The sequence below is a fragment of the Diceros bicornis genome, chromosome 17, assembly GCF_020826845.1.
Source record: "Diceros bicornis minor isolate mBicDic1 chromosome 17, mDicBic1.mat.cur, whole genome shotgun sequence".
Lineage (NCBI taxonomy): Eukaryota > Metazoa > Chordata > Mammalia > Perissodactyla > Rhinocerotidae > Diceros > Diceros bicornis.
This window is the reverse complement of record NC_080756.1, coordinates 53,229,675-53,243,162: the sequence shown is the minus strand read 5'-3', so window position 1 is coordinate 53,243,162 and position 13,488 is coordinate 53,229,675. Positions and strand designations below refer to the sequence as shown.

General features: G+C 41.4%; 1 protein-coding gene across 2 annotated transcripts in view; it reads left to right on the top strand.

The window, feature by feature from the left end:
• The first annotated feature begins 2,100 nt into the window (after nucleotides 1-2,100).
• The window catches only part of A2ML1 (alpha-2-macroglobulin like 1), a 49,154-nt gene continuing 37,766 nt past the window's right edge, over nucleotides 2,101-13,488 (top strand). For both annotated transcript variants that reach the window (XM_058558843.1, XM_058558842.1), the window contains exons 1-11: nucleotides 2,101-2,196; nucleotides 2,673-2,856; nucleotides 3,236-3,398; nucleotides 3,966-4,018; nucleotides 8,250-8,270; nucleotides 9,077-9,236; nucleotides 9,733-9,817; nucleotides 10,823-10,949; nucleotides 11,396-11,510; nucleotides 11,845-11,954; nucleotides 12,984-13,151. In XM_058558843.1, coding sequence (XP_058414826.1) covers nucleotides 2,132-2,196; nucleotides 2,673-2,856; nucleotides 3,236-3,398; nucleotides 3,966-4,018; nucleotides 8,250-8,270; nucleotides 9,077-9,236; nucleotides 9,733-9,817; nucleotides 10,823-10,949; nucleotides 11,396-11,510; nucleotides 11,845-11,954; nucleotides 12,984-13,151 — 1,251 coding nt within the window. In that variant the 5' untranslated portion in view covers nucleotides 2,101-2,131. The remainder of the gene's footprint in view (nucleotides 2,197-2,672; nucleotides 2,857-3,235; nucleotides 3,399-3,965; nucleotides 4,019-8,249; nucleotides 8,271-9,076; nucleotides 9,237-9,732; nucleotides 9,818-10,822; nucleotides 10,950-11,395; nucleotides 11,511-11,844; nucleotides 11,955-12,983; nucleotides 13,152-13,488) is intronic.

Below are 13,488 nucleotides of genomic sequence, written 5' to 3'. Positions count from 1 at the left end.
TGCTCCTGCAGTACACTGGCAGTGTGTGCTTATTGATATGTTTGAAGGCCCTGGGGTTCTCACTGTGCCAGATTACAAACGGTTTCAATTTGTAGCCTGCAACATTGCCCCTAAGCAAGACTGTTATCCTGTCCTTAAAAGCCTTGAAACCTGGCATTGTCTTGGCCTCCTTATGGATGAAAGTCCTTTCAGGCATCCATTTCCAGAACAGGGAATTCAATATTCATCCATATTGAATATTTCCTCTGGCAAGTACTTTTCCTCCACAATCAGCTTATCTAGACTTTCCAAAAATTTTTCAGCTGCCTTCATATCAGCACTTGCAGACTCACCACTCACTTTCACGTTATGTAATGAATAACAAATTTTGAATCGTTTAAACCACCCAGAGCTAGCAGTAAATTTAACATTGTAGTCAGATCCAGCCCTTTCTTTCAACATCACAAACTTTTTGCTTTGGCCATGATCGTCATGGTGCTGACAGGCATACGCTTCTGTGTCTGATCTTCATTGGAGGCCATTAGAAGTTTCTCCATGTCTAACACAGGCCCTTCTCAAATTTTTGTTAGTCTCTGCCTTCAATGAAGCAGATCCTTTAATAGCTTCTGTCACTTGTTCTTCAAGATCATAGCTATGGTGGAATAGGATATGCCTGACTGGCGACCAATAACCATCACTAATTTTCCACCTTCATAATCCTTAATGATTTTTAATTTTGTTTCCAGGTCAATCACTTGACATGGCCTCTTACTGGCGACATTAGCAGTGGATTTTGTATGCTTTGGGGCCATGATAAATAAAACAACACAAGATTAAATCAAGCACAAGAGAAAATGATGCAATCAAGAGACATAGTAAACACGAGATGTATGAGGCTGCTGCCGGCATTACACAGCATACTGTTTTACAGTAAACATTTTTTAATGATTAGAAAGAGTACACTCTAAAATGATGATAAAAAATATAGGAAATACTTGGCCCTGAAAACCCTGTGAATAGCAGTGGAGCATTGTTTGATATAGTGCTGGAAGAAGAGAGGACGGTGCACAAAGACCAGGTAGGGTTCTGTTCTGCTGTACACAGGGTCACTAGAAGTCGGAATCAACTCCACGGCACTAACAACAAATAGTAAATATATAAGCCAGTAACATATTTATTATTATTGTAAGTATTATCTACTGTACATAATTGTATGTGCTACACTTGTATATGACTGGCAGTGCAGTAGGTTTGTTTACACCAGCTTTGCTACAAAGATGTAAGTAATGCATCATTCTACAATGTTATGACGGCTACAACGTCCCAAGGCAATAGGAATTTTTCAGCTCCATTATAATCTAATGGGACCACTGTAGTGTATGTGTTCTGTGGTTGACAAAAACATTGTTATGTGGCACATGACTGTATTTTAGGCGGCTTTCAAGTCTTGCCATTATAAAGAATGCTGTGAAGAAACTCAATGTAGACACATGTTTTGCATACTTGCATGCTCTTTTTCCATTAAGATACATTTCCCAAGTAAGAGTTGCTGAGTCAAAGAATATGCAAATCTGAAAGGCTTTTGATGTGTATTGTGAAATTGCCCTCAGAAAGGCTGTCTAATTATATTTTCTCTAGGAGTGTATATATCCTTATTTCCATACAGTCACAACAATACCGAGTGGTATTAATTTTTTAAAATTCCCAGTTAGATGGAAGTATACTGCTTTTCTATTGATACTGCTTCCATACCTGTATCCCCAAATATGTGTTAATAAAATAATAAAATGAGAGGGGAAAAAAAAGACTAAATGGGAATGGGAATTTGGAATGAATTCAGAACAAAAGGGAGGAGTCCAAAACCTGTCCTGAGAGCTTTACCACTGAGAATACTCAGCCCTGGTTTTTCTCCTCAAACGGGTATTATGGACTGGCTGAGCAAGTATGAATGTTTTTGGGGAAAAGTAAATTTGAGGAAGTGAAGAGAAGCCCTACCCCGGTCTACCACATTAGCCTGAGGCCCCAAAAGGTGATTGGTTGGAGCGTCAGCCATGGCTCCACACCCTCCCTGGGGAGGCGGTTGATATATATGCTACAGGAGGAGAGCAGACCTCTAGTTCCTGTTCCTGAGGAGTCTGTCCCACCCACAGAGATGTGGGCTCAACTCCTTCTAGGAATATTGGCCCTATCGCCAGCCATTGCAGAAAAACTCCTCCCGTAAGTGCTGGGTTTCAGATTTGATTTAGGGCAGACAGCTTCTGTGTCTATCTTTCTCAAGCAGATATATGGATGAGAGAAGATAATCTTCGATTTCTTTTAATTTCCTTCCCATCTTTTCCCTTCTTTGGTTCCATTTCTCCTTTACCCAGAGAGAAAAGCTGAGGCACCAAGAGGAAGCTTTTTAAAAAGATAATATTAAAATGTAGTAGATTCCTTGTGCCCTGTTCTCTGTAACGGAACTAATTTCCTCCTTGGTACCCCAGGCACACGTTCTCAATGATGGCCTCCTCATGGTGGGAAGTTTAAGGCTGTGCACTGAGTAATTTGTTACTGTCTGCTTCTACCTTATAGAAAATAAGGTTCATACAGGCAGGGGTTTGGTCTGTTTAATTCACTGGTATATGCTGAGTGCTTAATTTTTCATTTAGTGGATGAATCATTACTGCCCTGAAATCCTTTTTCTTCCTTAATAGAAACTACCTGGTGACATTACCTGCCATGCTTAACTTTCCCTCTACTCAGAAGGTTTGTTTGGATCTGAGCCCTGGGTACTATAACGTAAAATTCACTATTACTCTGGAGACCAAGGACAGGACCCAGAAGCTGCTAGAACACTCTGGATTGAAGAAGAGGCACTTACATTGCATGTCCTTTTTGGTAAGCACAGACTTCACACTGACTCATCCCTAACTTTCCTGTTCTCCTCCCTAGGCACTCACCATAATCCAACTTTAAGTATGATTTCTGCTGTCTTCCTTTGCCACAGCCTTTAAACCTATCTCCCCTAAACTTAACATCAGTTCCTGACCATAACTCACCCACAATTTCCTTGCCCTTGGATTTCTTCTTTTAGTTCCTGACCTTCACTTCTTATGCTCTTGTTTCTGTTCTTCCTGGCAACTTGTTTTATGGCTCTACTCGGCCACCCCTGTCTAACTCAGTTCATTCCTTTCACTCTCCCACTCTGGGGTTGAGACCAGTTGATTCTGTTCCCCCAGTCTCCTACTCCTCCCCAGAGCTCCCCTCTCTTGGCCAGGTACCCCCTCCTGCTGGTGGCACAGAAGAAGTAGCCACAATCCGGGTGTCGGGAACTGGAAAAAACATCAGGTTTGAGGAGAAGAAAAAAGTTCTAATTCAGAGGCAGTGGAATGGCATTTTTATACAAACTGACAAACCTATCTACAACCCAGGGCAGCGAGGTAAGAGGCACACACACGGGATTAGACAAAAGACTAGGGAAACAGCCACACACATTCATAAAAGGGGCTTTGTGGTTTGGTGGTGGGCCTACGGAACCAAGAGGGCAGAAGAGAGGATGGTCTGGAGGGATGAAGTGTTATGGCTGTTGAATACATGCTGTGTTACACAAGCAAAAGAAGAGTGGGTGGAGTTGCTACTGTGTGTGCGTATGTAAAACAAAAGCACAAATTTCTCCTGGAATGGAATTTGGCAAGTGTAATTGGATTAGTGGGTCTGACAGCAAGCTGCTTGTATGAATAAGAAAGCATCAAGGGAATTTGGCTCCAGCTCCTGCATTTGTATTTGTTCCTTCTCCCTTAGAGGCGCATTCCATTCTGAGGTTTCAAAGTCAGGAACCGTGAAGAGAAACTGTTTTGGGGGTTTCTGTCTCTTTCAGACTAGGTTTTTTTTTTTAAAAAAGTAAAACCTGATGGGCTTTTGCTGACTCAGAAGTATGTGTAGGTGGAAGAAAGGAAAATTCTGAGAGGGGGAAATCCTCTTGGCTAACGATGCTTGTTCCCTTCTAGTGCATTTCCGCATTGTCACCCTGAACAGCAACTTTATTCCAGTGAATGACAAGGTGAGAATGTGGCTGGGAGGAGGGAAAGGGAAAGGAGCAGGGCCCACAGAGAGAGAATGGGGGAAAGAGAAAAGATTCTTCCCAAGGGTGTGATGAGGTGAGGCCCTCTGGGGTGCAGAATGCGGGTGGGACTTGAAGTACTAGCCTCATGATGTACACGTCTGAATCCTCTTAGCCCCTGTCTGCCTGAAAACAAGCAGAGGTGTCTAGTTCTCAGCTTTGATAGCTCCACGTCAATGAAGTTAACATTCCTGAGAGATGGTTACATTCCCTGTCATTTTAAAAAAGTTTTTGCAAACTTCAAGATTTTCCCTCCAGGAATGACAAGTGGCTTTGCAGTTCAAACATTAAGAAATAATTCAGGAGAATATTTAACAAAAGGAAGAATATCCACCCCCACCGTCTGTTTTTTTACCACGAGGCAAGGCAATTTATAAAATAGACAATTCTCTAAGGCAACATTTAAAAATACTTGCCAAAGGTAAAATATGTGGTAACATCTGGCGAATCCTTAAATTCTCCTTGAACAGCTCAATGCCTAGAATTATAAGACTTATAAAAGGTTTGATCTCGATTTAGGCTTGCATACTTCTGAAATACTTACCTCTCAGACACCCTTGCTGCCTTCTTTCTCCTTCAGTCACAGCCCACGTATTCAAGTGAAAGTTTTAAAGATAATCATAGGAAAAGCATTATTTTAATTTCCATCCCCATGTTCTCAGAGATTCTGTTTCCTTTCCCCATGTACAGAGAAGCTATGAGCTGATTATTGATCGGTAGCCTCCTCCACCACTACAGGCATACCTCGTGTTAATTGCACTTCGCTTTATTGTGCCGAGCAGATATTGAATTTTTTTACAAAACCCTCCACCAGCAAAAAGATTACCACTCACTGAAGGCTCAGATGATGGTTAGCATTTTTTAGCAATAAAGTATTTTTTAGCAATAAAGTATTTTTTAATTAAGGTATGTACATTTTTTTACAGACATAATGCTATCGCACACTTAGACTACAGTACAGTGCAAACATAACTTTTATATGCACTGGGAAACCAAAAAATGTATGCAACTTGCTTTGTTGCAATATTCACTTTATTGTAGTGGTCTGGAAGCAAACTCACAGTATCTCTGATGTAGGCCTGTACTTTGTTTCCCAATGTAGAATTCTTTTTAGTTTCTCCTTCCTATCACCTGTATCTTTATTAGTTTAGTAGTTTGAGTACTTATTTCTTAACAGACTGTTGATTCCACAGCTGAAAAAAAGGAAATGCCGGGGTGAAAGTGAGGCCACAGCCAGTTACGAGTTGTCTTAGACGCCACTGCCCCTTAGAGGTTGATCTCATTAACTACCCCTGTTAGGTTATCTTGCCTCTGCTCAAATTATGCCGGATTACTGCGAGGTGCTCCATAGCTATGCTCTACCTTGGTTGTAAAATTACTCCTTCCTCCCCACTCCCTTTCTCTAGCTAGCTCCTCCCTCTAAGTGCCAATTTCAAACACTGAAAATTTGAAATGCTGAATTTGAAACTCCAACTTGAAACACTAAATTAACAAAAGGAATTTTACCAAGAACCTGAGGGAAAAACCTTATGAGTTTACAGAACACAATATTTTATCCTCAAGCAAGTAAAGTATACTTGAGACTAAGTGAACCTGTCTAGTTTTGTTGCTACACCAATTTATTCAGAAACCTCGCAGCTTCGGGTTGGAGATGCTGTCTTCCTAGTAGAACACCTGTTTCCTTCCAGAGCCTGTTTCTGGCTCCCTGGTGTCCTCCCTGATTCTTGACTCCCTGTGTGAGAAAAGTACTTTGTTTTCTTTCTTTTTCTTTTATTTTTATTTTTATTTATTTTTTCCCCCAAAGCCTCAGTAGATAGTTGTATGTCATAGCTACACATCCTTCTAGTTGCTGTACGTGGGACGCTGCCTCAGCATGACCGGAGAAGCGGTGCAACGGTGCGCGCCCCGGTCGGAACCCCAGGCCGCCAGTAGCGGAGCGTGAGCACTTAACTGCTAAGCCACGGGCCGGCCCCAGTACTTTGTTTTCTGAGGAAGTATTCTTTCTCTGGAATTTATAGCAATCCATAGTAATCCCAGCGATACTTGCCTTCTTATTGTCTAGATAGCCCCAGGTTTATGGAAGTTCTATTTTGCCTTGATCCTTCTCTCTCATTGTTTGGCTTTTCTGAAGAACTGCCGTTATCCTTGATCTCAAGGCTGATATTTGTATTTAGTGACGCTCTGCTTCTTCACTGGTTGGCATCACACGGTACTTGGCTCAAGAATCAAAGGCGAGCACCATCTTGATTTCATTCTCTCTCCCTGCCTAGTGAGACCCAAACTTTTACCCTCTCTGAGACCCCGTGTCTAAAATTCCAGCATTCAATTTCATTTAGTTGCAAGTCCTTTTAAGAGTATGAAATTCTAATTGGAACACCCTGAATCCAATAAAAGTACTGTCTCTAATCAAGTTTTTAATTATATTCACATCTAGACATTCAATTATCTACTTCCTTGGCCATGATTTTGTAAAATTCTAACTATTACAGTTTAAAAAAATCAAAACATCTCGGACAAACAGAAACAACATAGTAAAAAGATAATTCTCTCATAGAAAGATTGTCTTGGGCAGTCATTTTGTTTTCAACTTTTTATTATTAGAATTTTCAAACATAACACCAAGATGCAACATTTGTTTCATTTTGCTGTATTCCTTTTAATCTATAATTTTTTTTCTGAATCATTTAAAAGTAAGTTGCAGACATCATAATATGTTACTCCTAAATACTTTAGCATGCATCTTCTAAAAATAGTATCTTAATCATATCATTATCACACCTAAGAAAATTACCAATAATTATTTAATATCATTTAATACCCTTTTTTCCAAATGACTTGGACGGGTTTTTTTAACACTAGGATCCAATCAAATTCATGCATTGCATTTGATTGTTATATACTTTAAAATTTTCTTAATCTAAAATAATCCCCCTTATTTTTTCATTATATTGACTTTTATTTTTTGAGAGAGAGAAAGATCAGGCTAGATGACTTATAGAGTGTCCCTCATTCTGGAATATGACATTGACTTTTGAGAAAGCCTGGCTGTCTTTTAGAATAGTGGACATCTTTTATTTGTCTGTTATTTCCCTATTGTGTTGTCTAACTTGTTCCCCTATCTTCTGGAATTAAGTTTGAGGTCTTAATTAGATTTAAGCTAAACATTTTTGGCAAAAAAATTATTAAATAATGCTGTGAACCTCAAATGTATCTCTTCTGGAGGCGCGTAATGTTATGTTGCCCATTATTAGTAATGATGAATTTGCTTACTTGGTTAAGGAGGTGACAGCCTAATTTCTCCAGTGTAGAAGTATATCTTTTTTCCTTTGAAATTAACAAATAACTTTGGGGTGACGCTTTGACACCTAGGACAATGACCTGTTTCCTCCAACTTAATGGTTTTAGCATCCATTTTCTTGAGGAAACTATACATGATCCTTTGATAGAAGTCTTTTATTGATTTTATTTTATTTTTTTGTGAGGAAGATCTGCCCTGAGCTAACATCTGCCAATCCTCCTCTTTTTTTGCTGAGGAAGACTGGGACCTGGGCTAACATCCACGCCCATCTTCCTCCACTTTATATGGGACACTGCCACAGCATGGCTCAACAAGCAGTGCGTCGGTGAGTGCCCGGGGTTCCGAACCAGCGAACCCCAGGCCGTTGCAGCGGAGTGCATGCACTTAACTGCTTGCGCCACCGGGCCGGCCCTGATAGAAGTCTTTTAAACAAACTTTTTGTTAGACATTGTTTTGCAATGTTTCAAAGTAAGGTTGCTGTCCAGTGGCATTCAGATAGCAGGAGAGAAGGAGATAGTTGGCTCCCAAGAAGAAATTTAAACACTGCAGAGGTTTAAATACTCCAGATGCTGACACTTTCTTTTAGGGCACATTGTGGAGGAGCTCAGAGTACTGTGGGAGGCTGAAGGGACTGAGGCTCCATTTCTTCAAATTTTTTGGAGACTGATAATTCCTTTGAGGAAATCTCTTCTCTCCCTTCCCCCAGCCAGCAAGCTTCTGTCCCATTGTTACTCTTATCAGGGCACATAAGAGCCCTTTAGAAAGGAAGGAGTGGGCAACAGAGAAAGAGAGTTCTTGATGAACTTGGTTTCAGCAAGCCTATACTCGTTGCTTATTCTGCTGTAACCCACGTTATCTGGTTTTCCTTTTCAGTACTCCGTGGTGGAACTGCAGGTAAGCAGAAGTTTCTTTTTCTTTTCTGTCAGTTGTGGAGAAGGAGGAATGAGAGTTCAGTGCTAAACCCTGATGCCAGAAGCAATTCCAAGATCTTGGCCCAGAGCCCGAGACTCTGCCCCAACACTGAGTACCCACAATTCCACCTGAACCTCTGCCCAACAACCTCTCAGTCCCCAACCTCTGTAGATGAGGACACCAACCTCTGCTGCGGCTAACTCTCCCACTCTGATTCCTGTAGCTTCTCTGTGCCATGCCAGCTCAACTAGGCTTGGTTCTGGACCCCTCTTAGTCTTCGGTAGCGGCTGTTCTTACTCAGTAGAAAACACTCAACAGCTGAATATGATATGACTACCTGTGAGAAGTCTTAAGAAGGAAAGGGACTAGAAGGACAAATTCCCCACAGCGTCCCCTACATTTTTCTGTTAAATTACCTATCTTTCAAGCATCTTACAATTAATCCCCTCAGCATTGTCCCTTAATAGGGACCAAGAATAGAGTAAACACTCCTAGTTAAAGACATCCTAAAGCCCACTTTCTGAAACTGGTGATAATACCTTCAAGGACTCAGTCTGATCATTTGAATCCACAAGAACTCTTTTCTTTCCAAATGGGGGCTGGACCTCTAGGAACATTTATCTCATTCAGTAATGAAAAAATTATAAACAACACAGGGAGCTGTTCTGCCTGGACACAGGCTATGGTGGGTCATGAACAATGGGTGGGATTCTTTACCTGCTTTTTGCAGTGCAGAGTGAGAATCAAACAGGTAGGCACATCATGAGGTTTCTTTTTAATGGACACAGGATCCAAATAGCAACAGGATTGCACAGTGGCTGGAAGTGGTGCCCGAGCAAGGCATTGTAGACCTATCCTTCCAACTGGCACCAGAGGCAACGCGGGGCACCTATACAGTGGCAGTGGCTGAGGGCAAGACCTTTGGCACCTTCAGTGTGGAAGAATATGGTAGGTGGGAGAATTAGCCTGTCAAAATGTTAGAGATAATCTTATCTCAAAATCAGCAAAGATAAAGTAAAATATACTATGGGGAGGGATTGTTTATTCATTTTGAGTCAGTGGTAAACCAGGTAATAACTTTAGGAGTTTTATCTTAACAATGCCCCCTTAATTTAATTAATTTGATTATCACTTTTCTTTCTTTCTTTCTTTCTTTTTTTTTTTTTGGTGAGGAAGATTGGCCCTAAGCTAACATCTGTTGCCAATCTTCCTCCATTTTGTATATGGGTTGCCACCACAGTATGGCTTGACGAGTGGTGTGTAGGTCCACACCTGGGATCCAAACCTGTGAACCCTGGGCCGCCAAAGCAGAGCGCGTGAACTTAACCACTATGCCACTGGTCTGGCCGCATGATTATCACTGTTTTTATATCCGTCTGTTCACAATCTATGTGGTCAAGTCCTTTTCCTATTCCTTTTCCATTTCTCTTTCCACTCTCTCCAGTGCTGCCGAAGTTTAAGTTGGAGGTGGTGGAACCCAAGCAGTTGTCAACGGTGGATAAATCTTTCTTAGTAAAAATATGTTGTAGGTGAGAATAAAGCTCTGGATTTGGTGGTGATTAAAACTATATTGAGAGATGTGATGAAGGAGTGTTATGGGGAGAGGGATTATGGATGCAGTGGTTAAAACTTGGGATATTTTATGTACTCCAGTCATGATTTCTCCAAGAACACATTTTCTTTCTTTTTTTTTTTTTGTGAGGAAGATCAGCTCTGAGTTCACATCCATGCCAATCCTCCTCTTTTTGCTGAGGAAGACTGGCCCTGGGCGAACATCTGGGCCCGTCTTCCTCCACTTTATATGGGACGCCGCCACAGCATGGCTTGACAAGCGGTGTGTGGGTGTGCGCCCGGGATCGCAACCTGGGTCTCCAGCAGCAGAGCACCTGCAGTTAACCGCTATACCACGGGGCCAGCTATGCCACGGGGCCGGCCCCCAAGAACACATTTTCTTTTTATTATTATTATTATTATTATGATTTTCTTTTTCCCTTTTTCTCCCCAAAGCCCCAGTAGATAGTTGTATGTCACAGTTGCACATCCTTCTAGTTGCTGTATGTGGGATGCCCCGTCAGCATGGCCGGAGAAGCGGTGCCTCGGTGCGCACCTGGGATCCGAACCCGGGCCTCCAGTAGCAGAGCGCGTGCACTTAACCGCTAAGCCATGGGGCTGGCCCCAAGAACACATTTTCTAATTGTGTTTCTGCTCTTACTTTCCACTGCTCACTCAGTTGGCATTATTGATTTAGTGTCTACTTTGTGCAGAATTCAATATTGAATCCCATGGAGAAAATAGGAGTAAGAAAAAAGAAAGACACTGTTTCTGTCCTTTGGATGGTACTTATTGTGTACTGGCAATACTCTAGGGCTTTGAGTAAAGTAGGGAAGTGAATAAGAGCTGGAGAAGGGTCGGATTGCCAGAGTACTTTCAGAGGCTGAAGTATGGGAAAGAAGGAAAAGGAGTGTTTTGGGGGAGAAGGGTTGGATCTCAAGTGAAATTTCCCAACTCTGACCCCTCACGCCTTTCTGCGTTAGGTACACCTATGGAAAGCCCATGCTAGGGGCAGTGCAGGTATCAGTGTGTCAAAAGGCACATACTTACTGGTTTCGAGAGGAAGAAGGGGAACATCTATCTGACAGATGCAGGAACCTCTCTGGACAGGTGAGTAAATGGGATGTAGAAAAGGAACTCGATTCACATTTCCTAAAGAGTAAGTAAGCACTAATATAGAAAAGTGGTAAAAAGCCCAAAGTAGAAAGCATTTCACTTGATTATTACCCCAGTTCCAAAGAACAAAGCAGTCTTCTTTATCCTAAACAGATAACATCTTTTAGACTCTGCCGTGGAATCAAGAAATTAAACTAATCCCTTGGGAGATACAATTTTCCTATTCTACAGTTGATTCTTTTCTCCTCATATTTTGGAGCTTCAGAATTGTTTCCTGATTGTATATGTGTGAACGTATACTCCATGTTTTAGGAGAGGTTTTCTATCTTAAAGATGGAGAATTAAAGTATGGAGATAAGAAATTATTTCCTTCTACTGTACACTGTGAAACGGAAGTTGAGATTGTTATTCATCCTCTCTCTCTCTGATTGCCTCACTAGACTGACAAAGCGGGATGCTTCTCAGCTTCTGTGGACATGTCCATCTTCAACCTCACTAGTTATAGATACAGCCACAGCATCAATATTGTGGCTACTGTGGTGGAGGAAGGGACAGGTAAGTGGGATACTCCTTGGTTCACTAAGAAAAGAGAAAGAAAAAGGGCTGTCCTAGGGACAGACCTACTCAGAGGATTCAAGACCTACCCACATTAGTGTTTGGGCACTAGTGTTCCTGGTTCACCGTCAAAGGGAAATGCCAGATTCCAATCTGCCATGCACTACCTATTTCCCCAAAAGTTTGGGGAAGCAGAGTTGGTTTGGATCTTTGGCCACAAATATATCCAGCTTCATACTTCCAGTGGCTCCATCCTTTCAGGGAATTTTATGTTAAACACGAAGATGAGGATGTCAGGTATTTAGATCATCATACATCTGTTTTCCCTCTGCAGGAGTGGAGGCCAATACCACTCAGGAGATCTACATTTCTTCACAAATGGGATCAATGACCTTTGAAGACACCAGTGATTTTTATTACCCCAATTTCCCCTTCAGTGGGAAGGTATGTTGAAACTTGTTTCTTCACAGACAGAAATGCTTAACCATCCACTGTCACCTCCTTCCTGTAGACATATAATAATAGGTAACTTAGCATTGTTCTAAGTACTTTACATGTATTCACTTATTTAATTTTTACAACAATCCTATGAGACTATTATTGGCCCCATTTTACAGATGAGACTGAGGCACATAGAGGTGAAGTGACTTTCCCAAGTTTGTACAGCTAGTAAGTGGTAACTCAGGTAGCCTGCATCCCAAGTACTCTTAACTCCTTACGCTGTGCTGCCCTTAATCTCACATGAGATGTGCCTTGAATATTAATGTGACTTCAGTGCCCTTCCTAATGCCAGGGGCTCATAGTCTAATGTTCCAATCTTGGAATTTTATAACTGCAAGGTATCTGGAGAAATCATCTAGTCTGGGCTCCTGCATCTAGGCAAGGTTAATGTCAGACTTTCCTGGACAGAAAGCCATTTGCAGCTCCTTAAGCATTTTCTTTAGAGATTTTAAAATGTCCTTTGTTGTTGTCTTCTTTCTGATGTCTAACAATCTACCTCGCTCTCCAGCTTATCTTCTTTTACTTCCCAAACAACCAGTCAATGCAATAATGTTGTACATATTTAGATCCATTTATTTCTTAGTCATCTTTTCTCTAGACCAAGAGTAGATCCAGATTTTCTTAGAGCATAAGGATTATATGCTCTTTATATATGTAATTTGGGAGTGGAAGGGGACTCTCTTTAAGAAAACAAAAGCAAAATAATGTCCAGAGCCTCAGAAGCGGCCTGTGCAAATGAAGGCCCTAAGGCTTCATTAGCTTTGTGGCAAATCTGCTTCTGCTCCAGGCTAAGCTACTTCTGTTTGTTTCTCAGTTCCTCTTAGATCCTAGTTTCCAGCCACCGAGTCCCATTTACCTTTTTCTGAGCTCTTTCCTGAAGTGTGCTCTTAGAGTTTCTATCACCTCACTTTACCTCATACTCAAATCTACTCCAAACCTAATTCTAATGTCCTAATGACCTTCACCCCTCAGATAAGAGTCAGGGGTCATGATGGCTCCCTTCTCAAGAATTATTCAGTGTTTCTGGTGATTCATGGCATTAATGGAACAGTCAACCAGACCCTAATTACCGACAGTGATGGCCTCGCTCCCTTCAAGCTGGATACCGTCAACTGGAATGGGACAGACATTTCTCTGGAGGTAAGCAGTGGAGAGGACGAGCTTTCCAGCAAGGAAGTCTTCCCTGAAGGAAAACTTCAAAATTTTTCTATTTCTCGCCCCGACCCCTTTGAAATTCCTTCTCCCTCACTCACCACTCCTGCTCTCCAGTTGATAAAAACTTTTTCTTGGATCCTGTTCATTTTTAATATCAATCAAATAAATGACTCTTCGAATCAAAATTGCTATTTCTACTAATTCATCTTATAACTTATCCCCATCTCTATCTGATCCTATATTGGAAATCAGAGTAGGGAGGAAAAAATGGTTCAGAGTTGTCTTCTTTCTCCTATTTCCCTTTCCTTTCCACCCATTACTC